The following is a 27,822-nucleotide window of genomic DNA, read 5'->3' as shown; positions in this document are numbered from 1 at the left end:
ACTCGACGGTCTCTTACAAACGAGTAGGAGCTTCGGAGGAGGGTCAGGAGACGGAAGAAGAGGCCTTGGGTTTTCCTCCTTTCAAAGGAACCTTCGAAGAAGAAACATCCCCCTTAGACTTCTTCTTCCGCCATCGCCCAAACCTCTCCCACTGGGAGGAAGACCACTCCCTACACTCATTAAACTTATTATCACTATCACACCGTTGACCTCTGCACGTGGGACAAAGGGTGTGGGGATCAGTCTCCATCGCCGACATAAATGTTCTACTGGGCCGGCCGGTGAGTCTAGGGCAGGTGCGCATGGTTGCAGAAGTCAACTCACAAACACACACTAGAAAAAGAAAAAGCATAAACAGATTAATGGCAGTCCAAAGTGAAGGATGAAGAGCGGCAACGTCCGTTCACCATCCGAGACAAAAGCAAAGTGAGGTTAATCACAGGTGTGTGAGTGGGAGCGGTAGCTAACTACCCTCCCCTATCCACTGCTAACTAGCGGCGCGGGTAGTTAACCCTCGCTAAACTTTAATGGCTGGTCATTTCAGCTATGCTGAAAGTAATACTCCTAATAAATAGCGTGGTTTGTATCCCAGTTACGGAACAAACTAATAATAATGGTGATGATGATGATGATAGGATGGCTCTGGAGTCTAGGCCTATGCTACTGGCTTTGTAAGTCTTCGTCTTTTTCTGCGGTTGTGCAGCAGCAGGGTCTCTCACCTACTAGGATGGCTTTTTAATTTTTCTCCTTCATTGTATCATTTAGCCATCTATAAACAGTTGTTTCGTTGATGTTAAGAAGTTTGGTTATATCAATTTTTTATAAAGAATCTGGTGAAATACGTTAACTAGAGTTACAGTTATTCGGTAGCTGTTAGGTAGCTCTAACCATATTTGACAGATGAATTGCTCGTGAGAGTGCCACCGTGAGACTGCCAGTTGCTGTTCGGTTAGACCCTGCCACAACTACATCTCCGATGTTCTTTACGTTACATACATAACTATGGTGGCTAAAAAGTCAGGAACATTAAGTATTTTTTTTTATTTCTATCATAATTAAAGATTATTGGGTTAATTTTTCCATAATTATCTAACAATAATAAATTCTCTAAAATCATGCATAATGAACTGTATCTTTTATTTAGCAAAGTTTCAAAACGCTTTGTCCTGGGAACCTAGTCTCATTAGAAATGCGAAGAACGTGACAGTTGCCAGTTAGTGACTTTCAAATGAAAATCACTGAATTCAGGTATCACCAGCTTTGCTGTATACTGTACAACAAAGGAAGGGCATAACTAGTTAACAAGAGATGACAACATCACAAATTAACTGAACATCACCAAGGAAACACGGAAGATCTCATTCAGTCGAACATGTTTTTCTTGCTTGATCAAAATTCCATTCAACTTGTTTGTAAATGTCCCATAAAGAATCATTTTCAAAGGAACAGACTCAATTCCAGTTAATTAAACTAATAAGAGAGAGTACAACTACAGTCCAGCAAGTTTGGAAATTTGATCACTTTATAACATCGTTCTCTCCTTTTCAAAAGAACACGACTTCCCCAATTCCTTACAATCTTTTTCTGTCACAAATCTTCATGTGCCTTTCCATGTGTTTTCAAGGTAAATGCCATATCAGAGAGACTGCACTTAAAAGGTTTCTCCCTTTGTCTTAATATCTTAATTGGTTTTACTTTATATTAGTGATGCAATGGACCCCAATCTGTGGTCTATAGCTGCACCTCTGTACTCCACTAGCCTTGTATACGAGGCCTCTTTTTAAGATGGTCACGGTTCCCTTGATGGCAGCAATCTGCACCTCATTCATGGTTGGGCAACTTGGTATCGCCTGAAGGTAATGTCTTAGGTTTTTCTTCACAAGTCCTCTTCCCCCCCCCCACCCCCCCATCACAGGTATTATTCCTATTCCTTTCAGTTCCCAAGTATTTTTCAGATCATTCTTTAGTTCTTGATATTTTATTTTCTGCCTTTCAGCTCTATTGAGGCCAAAATCACTAAGTACTGTCACATCTATAATTTTTGCTGTTTTTTCTTCTTTATTCCAGATCACAATATCAGGTTTTATAGCACATCCTTCTATATATCTTCCTGTCGGAATTATCACATCATAAAAAATGGTAATGTATCTGTTGGAAGTAGCTGGATTAGTCATCTTTGTATTTTTATGTTTGGAATTACTATCTGGCCCTCAAAGTGTTTAGGACATATGGTGGTCTTCCACTTAACCATCTAGGCTAACAGGAATGATCCTATTTCCTCACTGATATATAATTCCGGACATTTAAGTATCCAGGAGTGTGGCACACAGCCAAATGCCTTCTTATAGTCTATCCAAGCCATATTAAGGTTCCTTTACCTTTTCTTACAGTCTTCTAATATTGTTTTGTTAATTAGCAATTGATCTTTAGTTCCAAGTTTGTTTCTTATACATCCCTTTTGTTCTTTTTCCATATATTTGCCTTGATTTAGGTGTTCATAGATCTCATCTGCTATGACCCCTGTGAGCTATTTGTAGGCTGTTGGTAGACAGCAGATGGGCCTACATTTGTTGGGGAGTTTGGTCTCAGAGCTCTTGGGAAGGAGTGGTGTTTTCCGTTGTGAGCCATTCTGGTGATTCTTCTACTCCTTGTATCATTCTTGAAAAGACTTGCTCATAGTGTTGGTGTAGTTCTGTGATCTTTTTTAGCCAGAAATTCGGAATCTTGTCTACTCCTGGAGTCTTAAGATTACTATCTTCTTTGATTTTTCTGGCTAACTTTTCTGTGGTGAACCTTGTAGGGGGCATTTGTTGTTTCTCGCTGTTCTTTTGTCTAATGGTGTCAATCCATGAAGTCTCTTGGTGTTGTCTCTGGTCTTTAAACAGTGGCTTCCAAAACCTCTCCAGATCTTCCATGATCGGGGCTGTTCGTACCTCGACTGTTTCTTTTACCCCATTTTTATACACAATTTTTGGATTTTTACTAACCTGCTTGTTTATCTGTTTTGCTTTTATCTTATGTTCTTTGTTTCTTATTTGTGCATCTAGGGCCTTTGCTTTGGCTTGGTGTTCTGCTAGTTTTCTGCTCGTTTGTATCTATTCCATAATTTTTCTTTATTTTTCTTATTCTCTTCAGCAGGTTTTGAGAGTGATTTTGCTCTTTCATATACATGGACATTTGCAAAATCTCTGCCCTTAACTGGTTTATTTTATCATATTATTTCTTCTTCCATATTGGCTCTACAATTCTTTTCTTTGGCTGGATTACTCCTGGTATGATCTTACTTTGTATGTACCAGACTGCACCATAACTGATATGGTTAATTTCTGTCAGACTTACTCCTGCCGGGACCATTCTAGCAAGCCTTGTGTTGACTTTATTCACCCAGGCTTTTAGTTCTTCATTTTCTTTAAGCTTGACCAGCTTAGGTCCATCTTCCATTAATATTGTTTTTATTTCTTCAATTTTACTGGCCAGTTCCTCTTCTAATTCCTGTTGTTCTGGGTCAAGCTCTGTTTTGATGTTTCTTGGTCGCCTAGGTAGAGTGTGGTTTCCATTTCTTCTTGGTTCTGGTGATGCCGTCCTCACTTGTCTTTCTGGCCTTAGGGTTGTGGTGCTCTGAGGTGCTGGTGGTAATGGTCTTTGCTGGACTTGATCTGTATTTTCCACAGTATTCCTCTATAGGGCATTTGTTGTTTTTTACCTTGTCTTAAACATCCACCCTCATCTTTTAAATTTCAGCTTCATTAAAGTTTATGTGCAATGAAATTAAATTTCTGGGTGGTGAGGTTTAATCTTGATATACCAATCTTATTTGGGCAGTGATAATGGAATATTCTCTGCCCCTTGTTACATCCTTCTCTTTGTCTAGTAAACTTTACTTTGGCAAACTCCATTGCCCATATCAATACCCATTCCTCATTTCAATCCCTTCTACTTTTTCTATATTCTTGTTGTTCACTTGCCTCTCTTCATAGTCACTCTTTGCTTTAGCCTCAGCTTCCTTTTTCATATTTTATATTTCTTCTTCAGGGAGATATTTTGGAATTTTTTAAACTATCAATGGTATCCCTTTTACCCCCAAAGGACGTACTGGTACGTTTCACAAAACTCATCCCTTTACCCCCATGGATGTACCGGTACGTCCTTACAAAAAAATGCTATAAATTTTTTTTTCATATTTTTAATATTTTTTTTTAGAAAATTCAGGCATTTTCCAAGAGAATGAGACCAATCTGACCTCTCTATGACAAAAATTAAGGCTGTTAGAGCAATTTAAAAAATATATACAGCAAAATGTTCTGGGGGAAAAAATAACCCCTTGGGGGTTAAGGGTTGGAAATTTCCAAAGAGCCTGGGGGTAAAAGGGTTAATAGACTCATATTGGTGGCAGCAATTTTCTCAGGTGGTAGATTGGAATCTAATTTTTTCCTCGAATGCTTGGTTTCTATTTCTGCCCCACCCCTCATACCTTGAGTAGGTGAAGCAGGATAGGAGCACTTTCTTCTCCGCAAGGGACCATTTAACACTTTGAAATAATCTTCTTTTCCTTTTGGTTCTTTGCCTTGATGGTTGCTGGGGCCCAGGATCAGGACTTTTCTGATCTGGTGGGGATCCCTGCTGGGTGCTCGATGCACGGATTGAAGTTGCACCATCGCTCATAATAACCCGCCTAGTGCAGGAAAAATTTACGGGGACCGTTTATTCTGGTCGGTACCTTTCCAGCATCTTTGCTCATTGCTTCACATCTTTTTATTTGAGTTCCTCATTTTCCACAGCTTCTTATCTTATTCGAAGCTGCCCTCACCTTAATTATTCATAGGGAGGGGGTGCCCCCATTCGCAACCTGAGGGATGCGCTGGACGACCCGAGTATGAATTTTATTATGATGTGTGAGATTAACTCTCTGAGAAAAGGCTTTGTTACAGACACTGCACTTGAATGGCTTCTCCCCATTGTGAATTCTATGATGCGTTGTGAGATTAGCTCTCTGAGAAAATGCTTTGTCACAGAAACTACACTTATATGGCTTCTCCCCAGTGTGAATTCTATGATGCTTTGTGAGATAATCTCTCTGAGAAAATGCTTTGTCACAGAAATTGCACTTAAATGGCGTCTCCCCAGTGTGAATATTATGATGCTGTGTGAGATTACTTCTAATAGAAAATGCTTTGTCACAGACACTGCACTTAAATGGCTTCTCCCCAGTGTGAATTCTATGATGCTGTGTGAGATGAGATCTCTGAGAAAATGCTTTGTCACAGAAACTGCACTTGAATGGTGTCTCCCCAGTGTGAATTCTATGATGCTTTGTGAGATAAGCTCTCTGAGAAAATGCTTTGTCACAGAAACGGCACTCAAATGGCTTCGTCTCAGTATGAATTTTATGATGCTCTATGAGATTATTTTTCCGAGAAAAAGTTTTATCACAGAAACTGCACTTAAATGGCTTCTCCCCAGTGTGAATTCTATGATGCTGTGTGAGATGAGCTCTCTGAGAAAATGCTTTGTCACAGACACTGCACTTAAATGGCTTCTCCCCAGTATGAATTCTATGATGGTCTGTGAGAATGTTTTTATGAGAAAATGCTTTATCACATTCACTACACTTGAATGACTTCCTCCTGGTGTGAGTTTTATAATGTGCATTAAGATCAACTTCCTTAGAAAATGTTTTGTCACATTCTCTGCATCTGAACTGGCTTCCAGTGTGAATTAGTTTGTGAGTGTTGGGGGGTTTAACTACTCCAATAGATTGTTTTTCATAATTCCCACTTTTGGAATCAATTTCTTGACAAAGAGGTTTTTCACAGCCACTGTTTTCGATCTGCTCCTCCTTATTCTGTAAACGTTCTTTCCCTCTTCCTCTTCCCTTTCCTTTGTCCTCTTTCCTTCTGGATCCCAACTGTATGCCACATTCCTCTTTCACACCTGTCTTTACACTCTTCTCCTCCTCCTCTTTATTGACTTCCCTTTTGCTGATTTGTAAATCCTCCTCACTCACTGATGCATCAGAGTCGAAAGAATATTTCATGTCACCTTCGGTTGACTCAAATATTTCTGGCTCTGCTTCAAATTCTGGCTCTGCTTTGAATTCCATGTCTGGATCCATGAAAAGAGAGTCATCATCAAAGAGTCCAACACTGTCCATAAAATCATCATTTTCCAACTTGACTGCAGAGCGTGAAAAGGAATCTTCAATTTCGCTTTTTATTGAAATTTCTGATGATTCAGAGTTTTCCATCCTCTCCCTATTACTGGATGACATCCTCTGCAATATGATCTCCAAGAGTGTTTAAAGATCAATTTAATACTAAACTTCTAATTCTTACTGCATGAATCTACACAGACCTTTCTTCTTTTTTCCCATTCCTGTATCTCTTCTTCTTCTTACTTTTTCCCAGTCCTGTATCTTTTGCAGATATCTTCCGATATTTTACACAATCTTGTAACAAGAGGTGGATGATTATTTCCTTTGAGATGAAAATTCTGAAATAATAAGAGAACAACTATCATTGGAAAAGGGCAAGATGAAAATGTTGGAGTTTTCTGAAATAAAATGACAATTTTCTAAATTAAAATAAAAAAAATTTCAAGGTAATTTGTATTTTTTTCGATCCATACAAACCTGAGTCCTTTATTTGAGGAGACTCACTGATTAGATGGCTGGAAATCCCCTTAAAACCAAATGTGGAAGGTTCTGTAACTTCCCTGGAACTGTTCCAGTCCTGATCTGTGGAGAAGCAAAGAAAGACCACTATCGCCCCCTATCTGTTTCTAATAAGAGAAAGTCATAGGCCCTGGGTCATACATGAATATCACCGTCCCATATAAAGAAAATTCGTAACCCCTACACGGGACGTCAGAAAGAATCACATACCAATTATAAGAATAATGGGTTGGTAGGGTCGTGAGGTAGCTGTCAGGTACTACCAGAGGGGCAAGGTGAGTGTAAGTGCCTTTATTCAACAAGATAACCAGCCTATGTACAAACGGTTGAGGGCAACCATGGCACAAAAATTCAAAAAATTTGAAACATGCAATGGCAAACGTAAATAGGTTTTTCTATTTGTGGGAGAGAGCGAAAGATAGAAAAAAAGAGCAATAGCATTACAGCGTATGAGAGTGTATGAAATAAGTGCAGTACATAACTAACCTCCTAAAAAATACATACATGTGAAATAGAGTGCTCTGTTCTAGAAGTTTGCATATTAAATATGACCAACCTAGCAACCAACAGGTCTCGCTGTATGCCTTTAGCGAAAGTTTGTATTTTAAAAATGAACACAGGTTCACATAAGCCATCGTAGCCTCTAAGGTATATCAGCCCAGCTGCATACCACAACAGACAAGTTTATATCCGTATCGAAACAAGGTCAGAAAAGGGTTTGTTTACATTTAGGAACAAAGTTACTACCATTGTTCAATGTTATTATGCAGAATAGTAAGGAATAAGAAGTAATGCTCATACATAACTTTATTTATATATGTTTGGGGGGAAATAAGACGCAAAAAACGATTAGACATTTATTGTCAATCGATAAATAATAATTCAGCATACATTTCATAATAACATAAAAAATGCAAGCGAATAGAATTTATAAACATAGAAAATACAGGCCAGATCAGAAATACTTGTTTCATCTGAAAACAAAAGTTCATGCCACTCAATTGAAAATTTAATAATTTTCTAATACTTTTCTGAGAAAGTCGGTCTATTTACACTTGTGTAAAAACACACGACACTAGTGTTAAGTCTATGTTTCTTCACCATTAAACACTGGAAAGGACCATAATGTCATTTTCATGACATTTCAATTACGATGTTGCACTATAATGTGCCAACATGTACACCCCATAGAATTATAGTCCCAAATAATTCACTGTTCCTCGCAGAACTAAGCCACAGGTTTTAGTACACTACCTGCTGCCACCACATATCTCTTTCATTCATGCACTTGCTTCGCGTAGTGCTTGAAAAACACCCTGTATGACTTCCATCCAAAAAACGAGTGAAGGCCCTCAAAATCCATGAGCTGGAAAAAATTTAACAATGAAGCAATTTTCCTAGGATCATGACCTGTGGGTGTACTATCAGGATCCGCTCTGCAAATGAAGTAGGTGATCTTCGCCCTTAGTTGTTTCAGGGATAAGTTTTAGCCCGATATTTCTCCTTTAAAGAGCTGTCCTCCCCTGAAGTCTGAAGTTCTACGAAGATAGACCTTTAGACACTCCACTGGACACAGCGAGACATCTTCCTTCAGAGGGCAGATTCTCCAGGGACCCCAGCTCTTGGTGGGTAGCTCATTCTTGGCGAGAAACGTTGGGTCAGGAAAGAGATTCAGTTCTCCAGTTTCAGTAAACTGGATCTGGCCCTCTTCCCGAGAAAGGGCCACTATTTCACTAACTCTAGCCCCTGAGGCTAGAGCAAACAAGAATATAACTTTTTGAGTCAAATCTTTCAGAGAGCAATTTTCGTTGTTCAATATCGGAGCAAAATGTAGTACTTTATCTAAGGACCATGAAATGGGCTTTGGAGGTGCTACAGGCCTAAGCCAAGCACAGGCCTTAGGGATCTTGTTAAAAATTTCATTAGAAAAGTCTACTTGGAAAGCGTGAAGCAAGGGTCTAGTCAAGGCTGATTTACACGTAGTTATCGTGTTGGCTGCTAAACCTTGTTCATGAATATGAATAAAGAAAGGTAAACAGAAATCTGTCGAGATTTCTTTTGGTTTTCTTGCCTTGACAAAAGCCCCACACTTCTTCCAAGACGACTCATATTGCCTTCTGGTAGATTTAGACTTATATTCCTTAGGGAAGTCTATACTTTTTTTCGAGATCCCAAACCTTTATCTTACTGCTAGGGAGAGAAAATCATGAGATGAAGGTCTTAGGTTTTCTGTAATGAAGCAAAGACAGTCGACTTCTGTATTTGTTGAGACAAAACTGGGTCCGGCAGGGGAATCAGCCTCAGTTGCAATTCCAATACAAGAGGGAACCAGTTGCTCCTGGGCCACTTGGGAGCCACTAGGGGTGCTGTTCCCTGAAAAGTTCTCAGCTTGTTGAGGACCTTCATCAGCAGGTTGGATGGAGGGAACAGATAAATCCTGGTCCATCTGTTCCAGTCGAGGGACATGGCGTCCATTGCTTCCGCTAGAGGGTCCTCGTATGGGGCCACATACCGAGGAAGTTTCTTGTTGTCGCTCATCGCGAAGAGGTCGATCTGCAGTTCCGGGACTTGATGTAAGATGAAGGAGAATGATATTGCGTCTAGGGACCATTCTGACTCTATCGGCGTTAGCGTAGATAAAGCGTCCGCCATCACATTGCGGAACCCTTGAAGGTGAACTGCTGATAAGTGCCATCTCTTCTTTTCCGCTAAGCGGAAGATGGCCAACATTACCTGGTTGAGTTGAGGTGATCTCGAGCCTTGACGAATCAGGCATCTCATTACCACCTCGCTGTCAAGAATCAGTCTTATGTGGACTGGAGAGGCGATGTGACTATAAGTTCCAATGTATACCTAGCAATTGAAACTTCTGAGCTGGAGATAGTCGAGACTTTTTGGTGTTGATCTTGAATCCTAGATGTTCCAAGAACTGGATCACTTTCTTGGATGCTTGCATGCATTTCGTCACGGATGCTGCCCACACCAGCCAATCGTCCATGTAGGACATCACCTGGACACCTTCTAGGCGTAGTTGTTGAACGACTGCTTCTGCAAGCTTCGTGGAGATCCTTGGGGCTATGTTTAGTCCGAAGGGCATGGCTCTGAAAGCGTACTTTCTTTTTTTGCAGCCTGAATCCTAGGTAGCAGGAGAGTTGGCGATTGATCGGAATGTGCCAACAGGCATCTGCCATGTCTATGGAGACTATGTATGCCCTTTTGGGCAGTAGGGTCCTTATGTGTTGATGGGTCAGCATCTTGAACTTGTCGTTTTCTATGAACTTGTTGAGTGGCGACAAATCCAGAATGACTCTGAGTTTGTCTGAGTCCTTCTTGGGAACACAAAACAGCCTCCCTTGGAATTTGATGGACTTTGCCCTCCTTATCACCTGTTTGCTCACGAGTTCTCGGGTATATTCTTCCAGAATGGGGGAGGAGTGTTGGAAGAATTGAGGAAATGATGGTGGAGCAGTCTTCCAGCTCCAACCTAGTCCGTTCTTGATTAGGCTGTGGGCCCAGGGATCGAAGGTCCAACGATCCCGGAATAGTTGGACTCTTCCTCCTACTGGAAACATCTCATTGCTTCTGGTTTCCGGAGGGCTTGCCTCCTTGAACGCGTCCTCCCCTACCCCCTCTTCCTCTCGAGGGACGTCTAGAGGAACCTCTATTTGACCCTCTACCTTGAGGGCGAAAGGTAGTGGTCTGCCTCTCATAGGCGGGAGTGAAGGCTGGTGACTGAGTCACCACCTGCTGGGGTACCATCTGGTAGGTGGGTTGGGGCTTTGCCACCATCTGGGGCACCGGGGTCATGGGAAGTTGCTCTTGTTGTCTAGCAGGGCGAGAGTGCAACCTTGGCCTCTTTGTTATCCGTTTCGGTTGGGGACCCTCATCCGGGGAAGACTTCCTTTTAGCCGACATACCCCACTTCTGGAGAAGATTCTTATTCTCCATGGCGGCCTTGTCGACTATCTCCTTGACCACTTCATTTGGGAAGAGGTCTTTCTCCCAGATATTGGAAGATATCAACTTCCTGGGTTTGTGTCTTACCGCAGCCGAGGCAAACACGAACTCCCTACAAGCCATTCTAGCCCCAACAAAGCTATAAGAGTCTAATTAGGGTTGTCAAATGTGTTTTGGCTACGACCATGAACATATCTGGGGACCTATGTTCACTGGCCATTGCCTCCAAGGTAACTTGGAGGGAAAGAGAGGCAGCAAGCCTTTCTTTCGTATCCTGCTCCCTACGCAGGAGAAAATCAGAAAACTTGGGGAAGTTTTCGCTGAACCGACGTCGCTGAACCGACGTCCAGCGATATCGTCCTCCAACTTCCCGACTGAGAAGGTAAGCTGAATATCCTTCCAGTCCTTGTGATCTGTAGGCAGGGCTAGGGAAATGGGCCTACACTCCTCCAGTGTAGGGCAAGGTTTCCCAGCTTCCACTGCCTTGATCACCACCTTGAACCCTTTTTCTGTAAATGGGAAGGCCATTGTCGCTGGAGCAAGAAAGGAAGGGTGTTTCTTACTCAGGGCTGGCACCTTAGAGTTGGTGAAGCCCCTGTCCTTCAGACTGCTGGCCAACAAAGCTTGAGCCTTTGTATGGTCAAGCACTATGACCTCCTTGGACTCTGTCTCCTCTTTGGATACAGGTTCCACCTTTAGACGAACAAAGCAGTCAGGATAGGACTCAAAGCTGGAACAGAACTCAATGGCCTCGATAAGGACAGCTCCCAGCTTTACTGATATGAAGATCTTGCCATTCGTGTTGGCATGTACTCTGCATGCCTCCATGGGTTTACCTCAGAGCACGAGGGAAGATCCTTGACATTGAGTCTCTTATGAGACCCACGGACCGATGCAAGCTGATGAATCTCCTTCCTTAGCGCAGCTTCCCTTTCTTCGCTCTTCTTCTGAAAGGTCTCCATCATGGCCATGATGGCAGACAGGGTCTTATCCAACTTAACAGGTGGAGGAGCAGAGGAGATAGAGGGCAGTGGTACTGGGGTTGGAACTAACGAAACAGACACTGTTTCGACTTCATCCTCTTCCGTCTCTGGAGCCAATGTTGACTCCTCTTCTTGACCTTCAGCCAGAAGGTCCTTTTCGGTGTCCTCTGACACCTCTGACATCCTCTCGTCATCTAGATGGACGTCCTTCATCGCATCCGAGACATTCGTGTCTACGGAAATCTGGACGCAAGGGATCTCAGGGTGAGGCTGTGGAATAACAGCATCCGCAGATGCTTTGGGGAATAGATAGGCCCTCATATGCTCGTTGGGGAGGTAAGGCCCCGTGGCCTTTTTCTGAAAGCCACGAACCCATCGCAGAGCTTATTCCGAGCTGCATCCCTTGACTCCGTTGTCTTGGGGTCTTCAAAGGCCTCATTAACCAAGTCTTTGCACACGGTACATACCTGGGGGTCCCAATATTTGAGAGGTCCCTTGGTGATGGAACAATGGGAGTGTGTCCTACACTCCAGGTGGCCGCAGAAGTCCCTGCTACGTACGTTGTAGAAGACGCTGCCACACTTCACATGGTCCTCCAGTAAAGAGAGGAAAATAAAATGAGTATAAAGTAGTTCATCTCACTAGATAAACTAATAAATATTATTAATAATATTTTCCATTTTATTTTATTGCATATAGCTTAGGATAGATAAGCTAGAAATGAATTAGGAAAGACACATACGTGTGTTTCCCGCCCAGCCAATTGCTGTGACCTCCCTCAATATTAACCATAGGGTTATCCTTCTCAGGAGGCCTGGTGGAAGAGTCTAGCCTATAAGGATAGAAGAGTGTAACTTAACCAACTTCCAAAAGGATTAATAATGAGGGTCATTAGTAACTGATCTAGCAGTATATGGAAAGAGAATTCCTTTCCTTATCTTAAAGGTCTCAACAATAGACTGCGCCTGGACACACAGAGTATGTTGGAAAATTAACTACTGTATACTTTTATACCATAGTTTTCTGTCTGCAGTATGATCTATACTGCAAATGTACTGGCTACTGTAAAGACATATAATGTAGTTGCCACTGGCAAGTTGCCGGCAAGGCTAGCACCTAGGGCACAGTTCAACTGACACAACATTGACTAAAATGGTGGCCGGCGGCCCGCCAGATTGCTGGCGGCTTAATGGACGCCGGCGGGTCACCGGCTGTCGACACACTAGCCCAGACAGCATTCAATGTGACAGGGTAGTGGCCGGCAGACCGAACTCGGCCGGCTCTTGCCGGCCAAGTCAATTGTGTCAGTGAATCATTGGCTGTCGGTCCACAAGTCTATCCAGCATCTTGCCGGCAAGGTTAGTGGCTGGCAGCCGCCAATTAGGTTAGTACCTGGCGGCACTAGCCAAGAGAGAGAGAGAGAAAGCAAGGAGTGAAGGGTGATGTAAGAGCACTGTCTCACTTCCTTCCTCCAGAATGAGGGTTCTAATGGAAGGGGAGAATATAAGATAATCAAGCTTCCACCCATCCACCTCCGTTGCCGGTCCCTGCCGGTCATAGGATGTGAATGGCAGCCCAAGGGAGGACTGAAGAAGACTAAGGTAAATGGGTCTTCTGCCGGCAGCTAGACCTGCCGACACAGCTATCCTGGAGCTCTGTGTCTGATAGGGAAGCTGTACGACTAGGCCATACAAGCAGAAGCCCAAGCGGTGAGATTGCAGGACAACGGCCAAAGGGATGTGTTGGCTAGGCCATCAATAAAGGACAGAGTCGGGATGGGAAAGGGTCCTGTATAAGGTGTGAGAGGAGCTGGCAGCATGTCAGTCCTACTACACCATGAGGAAGCTCTGTTTCAGTATCGGCGCCATCCTAGGCGGACGGAGAATTCATTCCCCAGCCTAGGGTCTGCCAATACAGTAAGGGGGCTGGCAATCATCTAGCCGCCACCCTTAATCATAGAGAAACAGTTCCAATGCCGACGCCATCCTAGGCAGCAGAATAATCTCTTATTCTTCACCTTATGGTCTGTGAGCACTGGACTAGTCGACTAAACCACAGGGAGAAGGGGGATCACATGACCCCTTCAAGTGCAGTCTAGGGAGGCAAAGCCTCCTATGCTATCAAACAAGGCCTTATAGGGGAGTACATTCACCATGTCGACCAGTTGCCGGCATACGACAAGTACTCTGAGGTTCTGACCTGAACCCAAAGCTCACCATCAGTAGCCAGGTGAAGGGGCAGAAAAACCCTAGCCTAGTCTTGCCTGAATGACAACTCGAGGCAAGACTAACTAGGATTGTAGCCTTAGGCTGCACTCAGAGGGAAGGAGGGATTACCCTATATATGAGGGTAACCGGGGAGATTGTATGAAAGTATACTAAAGCCCCTAGGCTACTAGCCTAGCGACAATGAGATCAACTACCTAACTCTTCGAAGCTCTCTCGTATACTATCTTAGAAGAGGAAATTTTATATGCAATCCATATATCTTACATTTATAAATTGCTTATTATCTTCATTTAAATTTAATAGCACCAGGAACACTTGTTATATCATGCAAGAGAGTAAACTATAACGCCTAGGCTAGGAAGCCTAGCGTAAACAAGATCAGCTACCTAGTTTGCCGAAACTAATGTGAATATTATTGGCAAAATATAATTAATTCCTAGCAATGAAGACTAAATAGCTAATTATTTTTATTTAAGCTGTTATTCCGGGAAAGTCGTTCTGGCTAACTAAATAATTCATGCGTTACGATCGACAGTGCCGAAGATGCCTCCGGTCTAGGCAATAGCTCTGCCAAAAATTTAGTTTAATTCGATTCAATTTTTCACTTTACGGCCAGAGCCAAACTTTTACAGCATAAGAATCAAATACTCAACTTTCTAGAGGCAGAAGAGGCTAGAGATTGCATAATAAATCCTGATAACGAGAGAGCACTGGGAAAACCATCGAGCGAGACCGCTACAGATAAAGGAATAAAGATGGCAGCGATTATGGTGCCATCTGAGTACTCAAACAGTAACGGAGGAAGGGAACTTTATAACGGCTCCTCTTTTATTTTGCCACTTTTCCCCATCGAAGTGTAAACGCTATGCGTTGTGCAGATTGCTATGTGGCGTGTCAAGAATATGTCCCCTGATATTTTGCGATATCCTAAAAGGAAAACTTTAAGGATATTCGCGCCAGGAGTTAGAATTTTGGAGACCTTAAGTCAAATTCTCTGGGAATATCACTGTAGTCAAATATACCACAGGAAGCTAGTTAAAGGAACTTTCCATCAGTATGACATGGCCCGAGCCCAAAAATGAAGATATTAGGCAATTTATACATGTAAGATATATGGATTGCATATAAAATTTCCTCTTCTAAGATAGTATACGAGAGAGCTTCGATGAGTTAGGTAGTCGATCTCATTGTCGCTAGGCTAGTAGCCTAGGGGCTTTAGTATACTTTCATACAATCTCCCCGGTTACCCTCATATATAGGGTAATCCCTCCTTCCCTCTGAGTGCAGCCTAAGGCTTCAATCCTAGTTAGTCTTGCCTCGAGTTGTCATTCAGGCAAGACTGGGCTAGGGTTTTTTTCTGCCCCTTCCCCTAGCTACAGATGGTAACCTTTGGGTTTAGGTCAGAACCTCAGAGTACATGTCGTGTGCAGGCAGCTGGTCGGCAGGGTGATTAGATTCCCCTGTCGGTTTATGTTGTCGGCATAGGAGGCTTAGCCTCCCTAGACTGCACTTGAAGGGGTCATATGATTTCCCCCTTCTCCTTGTGGTTTAGCAGACTAGTCCTGTGCTTGCAGACCCTAGGCTGAAGAATAGTTATTATTCTGCTGCCTAAGATGGCGCCGGCACTGGAACTCTGTTCCTCTCTGATTAAGGGTGGCGGCTAGATGACTGCCGGCCCCCTTACTGTATTGGCAGACCCTAGGCTGGGGAATAAATTCTCCGTCTGCCTAGAATGGTGCCAATACTGAAGCAGAGCTTCCTTAAGGTGTGGTAGGACCGGCATGTCGCCGGCTCCTCTCACACCTTATACAGAACCCTCTTTCCCTACCCCCTCTGTCCTTTAGTGATGGCCTAGCCATCACGGACCGGCATGTCGCCGGCTCCTCTCACACCTTATACAGGACCCTCTTTCCCTACCCCCTCTGTCCTTTAGTGATGGCCTAGCCATCACAACCCTTTGGCAGTCGTTCTGCAATATCACCGCTTGCCGGCAGGTTGTAGGGCCGGCTTGGGCTTCTGCTTGTATGGCCTAGTCGCTCAGCTTCCCTTTTGGTTACAGAGCTCCGGGATAGCTTTGTCGGCGGGACCAGTTGCCGGCAGAAGATCCCTTTACTATAGAGTGTTCTTCAGTCCTCCCTTGGACTGCCATTCACATCCTGTGCCCAGCAGTGGAGATGGATGGGTGGAAGCTTGATTATCTTATATTCTCTCCTTCCATTAGAACCCTCATTCTGGAGGAAGGAAGTGAGACAGTGCTCTTACATCACCCTTCACTCCTTGCTTTCTCTCTCTCTCTTGGCTAGTGCCGCCAGGTACTAACCTAACTGGCGGCTGCTGGCCACTACCCTAGCCGGCAAGATGCTGGCTAGATTTGTGTGCCGACAGCCAATGATTCGCTGATACAACTGACTTGGCCGGTAAGAGCCGGTCGAGGTCTGTCTACCGGCCACCACCCTGTCACATAGAATGCTGTCTGGGCTAGTGTGCCAACACCCGGTGACCCGCCGGCGTCCATTAAGCCGCCAGCAATCTGGCGGGCCGCCGGCCACCATTTTAGTCAATGTTGTGTCAGTTGAACTGTGCCCTAGGTGCTAGCCTTGCCGGCAACTTGCCAGTGGCAACTACATTATATGTCTTTACAGTAGCCAGTACATTTGCAGTATAGATCATACTGCAGACAGAAAACTATGGTATAAAAGTATACAGTAGTTAATTTTCCAACATACTCTGTGTGTCCAGGCGCAGTCTATTGTTGAGACCTTTAAGATAAGGAAAGGAATTCTCTTTCCATATACTGCTAGATCAGTTACTAATGACCCTCATTATTAATCCTTTTGGAAGTTGGTTAAGTTACACTCTTCTATCCTTATAGGCTAGACTCTTCCACCAGGCCTCCTGAGAAGGATAACCCTATGGTTAATATTGAGGGAGGTCACAGCAATTGGCTGGGCGGGAAACACACGTATGTGTCTTTCCTTATTCATTTCTAGCTTATCTATCCTAAGCTATATGCAATAAAATAAAATGGAAAATATTATTATAATATTTATTAGTTTATCTAGTGAGATAGACTACTTTATACTCATTTTATTTTCCTCTCTTTACAGGAGGACCATGTGAAGTGTGGCAGCGTCTTCTGCAACGTACGTAGCAGGGACTTCTGCGGCCACCTGGAGTGCAGGACACACTCCCATTGTTCCATCACCAAGGGACCTCACAAATACTGGGACCCCTAGGTATGTACTGTGTGCAAAGACTTGGTGTATTAGGGTTTTGAAAACGCCAAGACAACGGAGTCAAGGGATGCAGCTTGGAACAAGCTGCGCAGATGGGTTCGTGGCTTTCAGAAGAATGCCACGGGGTCTTACCTCCCTTGTGAGCGTATGAAGGACTGTCTATTCCCCAAAGCATCTGCGGATGCTGTTATTCCTGTCTCACCCTGAGATCTCTTGCATTCAGATAGCCATGGATACGGATGTCTCGGATACGATGAAGGACATCCATCTAGATGATGAGAGGATGTCAGAGGTGTCAGAGGACACCGAAAAGGACCTTCTGGCGGAGGGTTGAGATGAGGAGTCAACGTTGGCTCCAGAGACGGAAGAGGATGAAGCCGGAACAGTGTCTGTTTCGTCGGTTCCTGCCCCAGAACCACTGCCCTCAACCTCCTCCGCTCCTCAACCTGAAAAGTCGGACGACACCTTGTCTGCCATCAAAGCTATGATGGAGATGTTTCAGAAAAAGAGCGAAGAAAGGGAAGCTGCGCTAAGGAAGATTCATCAGCTTGCAGCGGCCCGTGGGTCTCATAGGAGACTCAACGTGAAGGATCTTCCCTCATGCTCCGAGGTAAACCCATGGAGGCATGCCGAGTACATGCCAATAACGAACGGCAGGAAAGATGGGAGCTGTCCTTATCGAGGACATTAAGTTCTGGCCCAGCTTTGAGTCCTATCCTGACTGCTTCGTTCGTCTAAGGGTGGAACCTGTATCCAAGGAGGAGACAGAACCTAAGGAGGTCATAGTGCTTGACCATACGAAGGCTCAGGCTTTGCTAGCCAGCAGTTTGAAGGACAGGGGCTTCACCAATTCTAAGATGCCGGCCCTGAGCAAGAAACATCCATCTTTTCTTGCTCCAGCAACTATGGCCTTCCCCTTTGCGGAAAAAGGGTTTAAGGCAGTGATGAAGGCAGTGGAAGCTGGGAAACCTTGCCCTACACTGGAAGAGTGTAGGCTCCTTTCCCTAGCCCTGCCAACGGATCACAAGGACTGAAGGATATTCAGCTCACCTTCTCAGTCGGGAAGTTGGAGGCTGATATCGCTGGACGTCAGTTTAACGAAAACCTCCCCAAGTTGTCTGAATTTCTCCTGCGTAGGGAACCGGATACGAAGGAGGGGCTTTCTGCCTCTCTGTCCCTCCAGGTGACCCTGGAGGCAATGGCCAGTGAACAGAGGTCCCCGGATATGTTCATGGTCGTAGCCAAAACACATTTGGCAACCCTAACTAAAGGCTTCTATAGCTTTGTTAGAGCTAGAAGGACTTGTAGGGAGTTCGTGTTTGCCTCGGCTGCGGTCTAACACGAACCCAAGAAGTTGATATCTTCCAATATCTGGGGGAAAGACCTCTTTCCAAATGAAGTGGTCAAAGAAATAGTCGACAAGGCCACCACGGAGAATAGAAATCTTCTCCAGAAGTGGGGCATGTCGGCTAAGAGGAAGTCTTCCCTGGATGAGGGTCCCCAACCGAAAAGGAAGACAAAGAAGCCAAGAGTGCCATCTCGCCCTGCTAGACAACAACAAAAACCTCCCATGACCGCGGTGCCACAGATGGTGGCACAGCCCCAACCCACCTACCAGATGGTACCCAAGCAGGAGGTGACTCAGTCACCAGCCTTTACTCCCGCCTATAAAAGGCAGACCACTACCTTTCGCCCTAAAGGAAGGGGGTCAAGTAGAGATTTCTCTAGACATCCCTCGAGAGGAAGAAGGGGTAGGGGAGCACGCGGTCAAGGAGGCAAGCCCTCCGGAAACCAGAAGCAATGAGATGCTTCCGGTAGGAGGAAGACTCCTATTCTTCCGGGATCGTTGGACCTTTGATCCCTGGGCCCACAGTCTAATCAAGAACGGACTAGGTTGGAGCTGGAAGACAGCTCCACCATTATTTCCTCAATTCTTCCAACACTCCACCCCCGTTCTGGAAGAATACACCCGAGAGCTCTTGAGCAAACGGGTGATAAAGATGGCAAGGTCCATCAAATTCTAAGGAAGGCTGTTTTGTGTTCCCAAGAAGGACTCAGACAAACTCATAGTCATTCTGGATTTGTCGCCACTCAACAAGTTCATAGAAAACGACAAGTTCAAGATGCTGACCCTTCAACACATAAGGGCCCTGTTGTAGACATGGCAGATGCCTATTGGCACATTCCGATCAATCGCCAACTCTCCTCCTACCTAGGATTCAGGCTATATAAAAAGAAAGTACGCTTTCAGAGCCATACCCTTCGAAGTAAACATAGCACCAAGGATCTTCACGAAGCTTGCAGAAGCAGTCGTTCAACAACTATGCCTAGAAGGTGTCCAGGTGGTATCCTATTTGCACGATTGGCTGGTGTGGGCAGCATCCGAGTCGTAATACATGTAAGCATTCAAAAAGTGATCCAGTTCCTGGAACATCTAGGATTCAAGATCAACACCAAAAAGTCTTGACTATCTCCAGCTCAGAAGTTTCAATGGCTAGGCATACATTGGGACTTACAGTCACATCGTCTCTAAATTCCATTGAAGAAGAGGAGAGAGATAGCGGGATCTGTCAAGAGACTTCTAAAATCCAACAGGATTTCAAGACGCCAACAGGAGAGAGTGCTGGGCTCCCTTCAGTTTGCATCAGTGACAGAACCAGTGCTGAGAGCACAGCTAAAAGATGCATCAGGAGTCTGGAGAAGATACACATCAAACGCTCGAAGAGATCTAAGAAGACCAATACCGATTCGACTACGATCACTTCTAAAGCCATGGTCGGAGGCCAAGAACTTCAAGAGGTCAACACCTCTGCAACCGCCTCCACCCTCAATCATCATCCCAATGGATGGGGAGGTCACTCTCATCAACGGAAAGTTCAAGGAACTTGGTCCTCTTTATTCAAGACCTTCCATATCAACATTTTGGAGGCCATGGCAGTCTTCCTCACACTGAAGAGATTATCCCCTCGCCCTTTAGTCCATATAAGACTGATTCTAGACAGCGAGGTGGTAATGAGATGTCTGAATCGTCAAGGCTCGAGATCACCTCAACTCAACCAAGTGATGTTGGCCATTTTCCGTTTAGCGGAAAAGAAGAGATGGCACTTATCAGCAGTTCACCTTCAAGGGTTCCGCAATGTGACAGCGGACGCTCTATCCCGGATAACTCCGATAGTGTCAGAATGGTCCCTAGACGCAAGATCATTCTCCTTCATCAAGGTCCTCAACAAGCTGAGATCTTTTCAAGGAACAGCAGCCCTAGTGGCTCCCAAGTGGCCCCGGAGCAACTGGTTCCCTTTAACATTGGAATTACAGCCGAGGCTGATTCCCCTGCCGTACCCAGTTCTGTCACAAGTACAGAAGTCGACTGTCTTCGCTGCATTACAGAAAACCCAAGACCTTCATCTCATGATTTTCTCTCCCTAGCAGTAAAGAAAAGGTTTGGGATCTCGAAAGAGAGTATAGACTTCTTAGAGGAATATAAGTCAAAATCTACCAGAAGGAAATACGATCATCTTGGAAGAAGTGGGTGGCCTTTGTCAAGGCAAAGAATCCAAAGGAAATCTCGATGGATTTCTGCTTGTCTTTCTTCATTCACCTTCATGAACAAGGTTTAGCAACCAACACGATAACTACGTGTAAATCTGCCTTGACTAGACCCTTGCTTTATGCTTTCCAAGTAAACTTGTCTAATGAGATTTTTAACAAAATCCCTACGGCCTGTGCTAGGCTCAGGCCTGCAGCACCTCCAAGGCCCATCTCATGGTCTTTGGATAAGGTACTACATTTTGCTTCAAGTTTGAACAACGATAATTGCTCTTTGAAAGATTTGACTCAAAAAGTTATATTCTTGTTTGCTCTAGCCTCAGGGGCTAGAGTTAGTGAGATAGTGGCCCTTTCTCGGGAAGAGGGCCATATCCAGTATGCTGAAACGGGAGAGCTAAATCTCTTTCCCGACCCAACGTTTCTCGCCAAAAATGAGCTACCCACTAAGAGGTGGGGTCCCTAGAGAATCTGCCCTCTGAAGGAAGATGTCTCGCTGTGTCCAGTGGAGAGTCTAAAGGTCTATCTTCGAAGAACTTCAGACTTCAGGGGAGGACAGCTCTTTAAAGGAGACACATCGGGCTCAAACTTATCCCTGAAACAACTAAGGGCGAAGATCGCCTACTTCATTCGCAGAGCGTATCCTGCCAGTACACCCGCAGGTCATGATCCTAGGAAAATTGCTTCATCGTTAAATTTTTTCCAGCTTATGGATTTCGAGAGCCTTCGCTCGTTTACTGGATGGAAGTCATCCAGAGTGTTTTTCAAACACTACGCGAAGCAAGTGCAAGAATTAAAACGATTCGTGGTGGCGGCAGGTAGTGTACTAAAACCTGTCGCTTAGTGCTGCGAGGAACAATGAATTATGTGGGACTGTAATTCTAAAGGGTGTACATGTTGGCACACTACAATGCAACATGATAAGTGAAATGTCATCAAAGTGACATTATGGACCGTTCCAGTGTACAAAGGTGATGAAACATAGACTGAACACTAAGTGCCGTGTGTTTTTTACACAAGTGTAAATAGACAGACTTCTCAGAAAGACATTAGAAAATTTATTAAATTTTCAATTGAGTGGCAAAAAATTTTGTTTTCAGGTAAAACAAGTATTTCTGATTTATTCTGTATTATCTATGTTAGTAAATTCTATTTCACTTGCATTTTTATATTATTATGAAATGTATGCTGAATTTTCATTTATTGATTGTCAATAAATGATTAATTGTTTGTCAATAAATGATTAATTGTTTTGCGCGTCTCATTTCGTCCTAAACATTCTTGAGAAAGTTATGTGTGAGCATTTCTTTTATTCCTTATCATTCTGCATAATTATATTGAACAAAGGTAGTGACTTTGTTCCTATACGTAAACAAACCTTTCTAGCTAGACTTAGCTTGTTTGGATACAAGATACAAACTTGTCTGTTGTGGTATACAGCTGAACTGATAAACCTCAGATGCTATGGTGGCTGACATGAACCTGTGTTCGTTTATAAATACAAACTTTGGCTAAAGGCTTACAGTGAGACCTGTATGCCCTTTTGATTGCTACGTTGGTCATATAAAATATGCAAATTTCGAGACTTTTTCCCGAGTCTAGTTTGACTCTTCCGTGTAGGGGGCGGGAAGCACTAACATAGTCTATGATTAAAAGAAATGACATAAAACAGTAATGTCATAGATCTCTTAGGTCTAGATGACCAAGGAAATATTGTCTTGAGGTTTAAGGCACAACTGGGAAATCCACGGATACATTAATGCTCTGGTAAACTTCCATCAGGACAACATGGCCTGAGCACAAAAAACGGATTTTGAGCGAAGCGAAAAATGACAAATTCGGATACAATTTGTATTTTTCCAAACCATACAAACCTTAGCTATTTACATAAGGTATTACTTTCGGCGTAGCTGAAATTGACGACCCATTAGATTTTTAATGAGGGTTAACTACCCCCGCGCTAGTTAGCAAGGGAATAGGGGAGGGGTAGCTAGCTACCCCTCCCTCCTCACACACTGGTGAATTGCTTCACTTCACTTAGAGGTAGGACTTGTCTAGGGGGACAGGGCTGGCAGGCAAATATGTGTAAATAGCCAAGGTTTGTATGGTTAGGAAAAATACAAATTATCTCCGACTTTGCCATTTGTTCCGTAACCGAAATACAACCCACGCTATTTACATAAGGTGACTTACCCTTAGGTAGGGTGGAAAGTCCCCAGCCTTACTGGCTTTGGCTTACCCGGGGACTCAGAATCCGAGTGAGCAACACTCGAGAAAAAGAGTCCCTGCACCTCACAAGTTTCTTGCTACGCGAGAAACGTGTGGCCTACATAAGTTGTGTGTGGAGGAATGAAGTGTGACTCGTCCTAGGAAGTTGACCTGAAGTCCTTTAGATGGAATTCTAGACTAGGACGTTCCCAATACCACCTCGTCAGGGTATGTGGGACGCGACAGTATTAACTTAATACTAGGAACACAAGGAAGCATGGTTTACCTGCAGAGGTTTAAGGTCAGCTATGCAGAGACCCAGGATGCTGCATTCCCCAAGAGAGGGGAGGATGAAGAAAGAAGTAAGGGCCAGACATACTCTTTCATCCATGCAGACTAAAACTGGGTAACAGTGCCCTCAACCTTCTGCTACTTGTCCACTAAGGAGCCTGAGGTTAGACCAGCTGTTGTGCAGCCACCACAGGGCCGATAGAAAAAGTATCGAGGCTCCTGTGGGTCACGTCCTGCAGGTAGTGGGCTGTGAAGGTCGTTTGACGCTTCCAGACCCCAGCTTGTAGAACCTGCGTCACAGAGAAGTTTCTCTTGAAGGCCAGGGACGTAGCAATGCCCCTGACATCATGTGCCTTAGGGCGATGTGATGGAAGAGGGTCCGGATTCAAGGCATGATGAATGGTCCTTCGAATCCAGGCTGAGATGGTATTCTTGGTTACCCTCCTCTTCGTCCTACCCGTGCTCACAAACAGAGCTTGCACACGTGGATGAACTGCAGCTGTTCTCTTTAGATAACGCCTTAGACTTCTTACTGGGCAAAGCAGCAGATGGTCTGGGTCATCTGTTACAGAACGGAGACTCGTCACCCTGAAGGAGTCGAACCGAGTGTCCGGCACTCCAGGGTTCTGAGTCTTGGCAACAAACTCAGGGACGAACCTGAACGTTACCTCCCCCCATCCCCTTGAATGTGCGATGTCGTATGAGAAACCATGAAGTTCACTGACCCGCTTGACCGAAGCCAGAGCGAGCAGGAATACCGTCTTCCAAGTCAGGTGTTGGTCAGAGGCCTGGCGTAATGGTTCAAATGGGGGTCTCTTCAGAGCCCTGAGGACCCGAACCACGTTCCATGGAGGAGGTCTCACTTCCGACTGAGGGCAGGTAAGCTCATAGCTACGTATGAGTAAGGAAAGTTCCAGCGAGGAAGAAATGTCTATTCCTTTCAGCCTGAAGGCTAGGCTTAAGGCTGAGCGATAGCCTTTCACCGCCGAGACTGAAAGGCACATTTCCTCCCGCAAATACACGAGAAACTCCGCTATTGCTGGAATAGTGGCATCGAGGGGAGAGATACCCCTCCCACAACACCAACCACAGAAGACTCTCCACTTCGCCTGGTAGACCCCTGCGGATGACTTTCACAGGTGTCGAGACATCCTTTCAGCAACTTGTTGCGAAAAGCCTCTCTCAATGAGGAGACGCTGGATAGTCTCCAGGCGTGAAGCCGAAGCGATGCTATGGCTTTGTGGAAGATGTTGCAATGCGGTTGTTTGAGTAGCTCATGTAGTGGGGGAAGCTCTCTCGGGAGTTCCGTCAGGAGCTGCAGAAGGTCCGGGAACCACTCTGCATGATGCCATAGCGGAGCTATTAAGGTAATTGACAGGTTGACCGATAGTCTGGTCTTGTTGAGCACCCTTCTCATCAGACAGAACGGTAGGAAGGCGTAAACGTCAATGTTGTCCCACCATTGTTGGAAGGCATCTTGCCAGAGTGCCTTGGGGTCCGGGACTGGGGAGCAGTGTAGCGGTAGCTTGAAATTCAAGGCTGTCGCGAACAGATCCACTGTCGGGGAACCCCACAAAGTCAGGACTTTGTTGGCTACTTGAGGATCCAAAGACCACTCAGTACTCACTATCTGCGAAGCTCTGCTCAGACTGTCAGCGAGCACATTCCTTTTGCCCGGAATGAAGCGAGCCGATAGGAGAATCGAGTGGACTTCGGTCCATCTCAGTATCTCTACTGCAAGATGGGATAGCTGTTGTGAAAAGGTACCTCTCTGCTTGTTGATATAAGCCACTACTGTGGTGTTGTCGCTCATCACCACCACGGAGTGGCCCGCCAGGGTCTGTTGGAACTGTTGAAGTGCCAGATACACGGCCTTCATTTCTAGCAGGTTGATGTGGAGGTACTTTTCTGATTCTGACCATAGGCCTGAGACCCTCTGGTTCAGAACGTGGGCCCCCCACCCTTCTTTTGATGTGTCCGAGAACAGCATCAAGTCCGGGGGAAGGACGAGAAGATCCACTCCCTTTCGAAGGTTGTCGTCGATCAACCACCACCGCAGGTCCGTCCGTTCCGCAGGTCCTGTGGAGACCAGAGAGTCCGGGGAATCGATGCCTTGATTCCACCGCGACTTGAGCCGCCACTGCAGAGATCTCATCCTGAGGCGGCCGTTGGGAACTAGACGGGCCAAGGAGGCTAGGTGACCTAGGAGACGTAACCAAGATTGGGCTGGAAGATTTTCTCGACTGAGGAAAGGCTCTGCAACCCTCCTCAGCCTTGCTATCCTGTCGTCTAATGGAAAGGCTTTGTGGAGATTGGTGTCTAATATCATGCCTAGATATACCAGTCGTTGTGTCGGGAGCAGAGAGGACTTCTCGAGATTTACCATGATCCCTAGATCTTGGCAAATTCCCAGAAGCCTGTCTTGGTGTCGAAGAAGGGTCGACTCCGAGTCTGCCAGGATCAGCCAGTCGTCCAGATAACGGAGGAGACGGATGCCGTTCCTGTGCGCCCACGAAGATATCAGTGTGAACACTCTGGTGAACACCTGAGGAGCTGTGGAGAGACTGAAACACAACACCTTGAACTGGTAGATCTTGTTGTCTAGGCTGAATCTTAGGTACTTCCTGGAAGACGGATGGATTGGGATCTGGAAGTACGCGTCCTTCAGATCCAGTGTGCACCTGATGTCTTGCGGTCTCACTGCAATTCTGACCGTGTCTGCTGTCTCCATGCTGAACGAAGTTTGTTTGACAAACTTGTTCAGGGCTGAGAGGTCGATGACGGGTCTCCAGCCTCCAGACGCCTTCTTTACAAGAAAGAGTCGACTGAAGAAGCCTGGAGAGCCGTCCACGACCTCTTGGAGAGCATCCTTCTTGAGCATGGTCTCAACTTCTGCCCGAAGGGCTAGCCCCTTTGCCGATCCCATGGCATAGGAGCTCAACGACACTGGATTCACTGTCAGGGGAGGTTGAGATGTTACGAACGGGACGCGATATCCTTGTTCGATCACAGAGATCGTCCAAGAATTGGGCCCCGTGTTGCTGCCACCTGTGCATGCAACTTTGCAGGCATCCCCCTACAGGTGGACACGCAGGGGGATTGCCAATCCTAGCGTTTGCAGCCTTGGCCGCTCCTTCTAGGATTTTTGCCTCCCCTGGAGGACTTTCCGCCCTTCTTGTCTTTGAGAGGAAAGGGCTGCTGTTTAGACACCTTGGTCTTAGCTGCCGGAGCCTGCTTCGGTGTCTTGCGAGGCTGCTGTTGTTGCTGAGGGGCTGAAGGTTTGTAGGGCCGAGATGTAAGGGCCCTCTGGAGGAGCGAATCGTGACTCGTCTTCCTCCACCTCTCAGCTGTCCGCTCTATATCCTTGGGTTCAAACAAGCTTCCTCCAAGGATGCAGGAATGTCTGAGCCTGCTGACATCCACAGCGGGGACCTTCGGGTGAAACCTCTCAGTCACCGCATCACGCCGCTTTAGAATCGAGTTAGCCCACAGGTTGGTGACCTGGTGGGCCAAGAACTCGATGGAGCGCGTGCCTGAAAGGAGGAAGGTCTCCAGGACCTTCCTATTGCTCTCCTTGGACAAGTCCTCAGAGTGCAATAGGATGCCCAGAGACCCCAGCCAGACATCCAGCCACGAAGTGGCCTGCATGGCACACTTAGCGACCTTCTCATGGCTTAGGATCTCTGACGCTGAGAATGTCATCTGCCGGGCATTGAGTTTCTCTAGAGAGAGACCTCTGGTGAGCTCTTCCACAGAGTGATGGAGGGGAAGAGCTAAACAAGACTCCTCCATGATCTCGATGTACCTCCTCTGCTGAACGCGAGGAGGTGGGAGGAGCTTGTTCCCGGCAGAAGAACGGCTGGAGGAGGAGCTCGGAAAGCCGGCCCTCGACCTTGTCCCTGGCACTCTTCACCCCCTGGGACCATGGCAGGGATGCACTGGCCTTTGGGGGTTTCTGAGTACCATAAACTTGGTCCAGGACCGTATCCTTGCCTTCACGGGGGGCAGTCTCGGGGTCCTTAAAACTATTGAGTTGCCTCATTAGATTAAGGACTTGCCAGAAGGCATGCTCTGACTCATGCTGCTCTCCTCCTTGTGGACTGGCAGCTAAGTCTCCTGTCCCCATAGGCTCTTCTTGGGGGGACACGTGGACGTTCTTCTGGGGTACGGTTGGCTCTGGACGAATCCTCGAAGATGACTTGGGAATCGTCTTTGAGTCCTTGGGCTCCCTCCTGGGAGGGATACAGGACTCTAACAAAGAGGTCTGGACGGTCCCAACCACGCGAGACGTTTCTCTCCCTCGAGGTGGGGTTCCTCCCATTGGTGCCGTGGGAGAGTGCCTCACCTCGCTGGATTCTCCTGAGGACGGGAAAGCTTCGTCCGCAGGAGAAGGAGAAAGTGTCTGCGAAGGGGAAGGGGCCTTCCCGACGGACCTCTTGGGAGCCAGCTTAACAGCCAGCTTAACCCTGGAAGAAGTTACCGCGAAGTCCACTCCTCTCCTTCTCTTCAGCGGGGGCGAGGGAGCCGTTGGTTTTAGTCCCAGATCAGCAAGGGTTGGCTTCATAGCCTGCACGACCGCCTTCATCAGGGAATTAAACCAAGGCAGACGGCTGACTGACGCAGTGTCAGCTATTCCCGCTGGAGGGAAGGGGATCGGCTGATCCTTAGGAGTGGAAACTACTGGGCCTGCCTGAAACGAAGAAAGG

At 45.7% G+C, this 27,822-nt stretch overlaps 1 protein-coding gene across 1 annotated transcript; it reads right to left on the bottom strand.

The window, feature by feature from the left end:
• Positions 1-4,212: 4,212 nt before the first annotated feature.
• Positions 4,213-6,474, bottom strand: LOC137636496 (zinc finger protein 454-like). Its single transcript, XM_068368918.1, has one exon. The coding sequence runs from the start codon at positions 6,266-6,268 to the stop codon at positions 4,817-4,819; it is 1,452 nt and encodes a 483-aa protein (XP_068225019.1). The 5' UTR covers positions 6,269-6,474; the 3' UTR covers positions 4,213-4,816.
• Between the last annotated feature and the right edge of the window lie 21,348 nt (positions 6,475-27,822).

This window comes from Palaemon carinicauda, unplaced genomic scaffold, assembly GCF_036898095.1.
Source record: "Palaemon carinicauda isolate YSFRI2023 unplaced genomic scaffold, ASM3689809v2 scaffold312, whole genome shotgun sequence".
NCBI lineage: Eukaryota > Metazoa > Arthropoda > Malacostraca > Decapoda > Palaemonidae > Palaemon > Palaemon carinicauda.
Note: the sequence above shows the minus strand (reverse complement) of the source record. Positions and strands in the feature narration are given on the sequence as shown.

Coding starts and splice junctions, on each gene's coding strand:
- LOC137636496 (XM_068368918.1), bottom strand. CDS start 6,268: ATGTCATCCAGTAATAGGGAGAGGATGGAAAACTCTGAATCATCAGAA.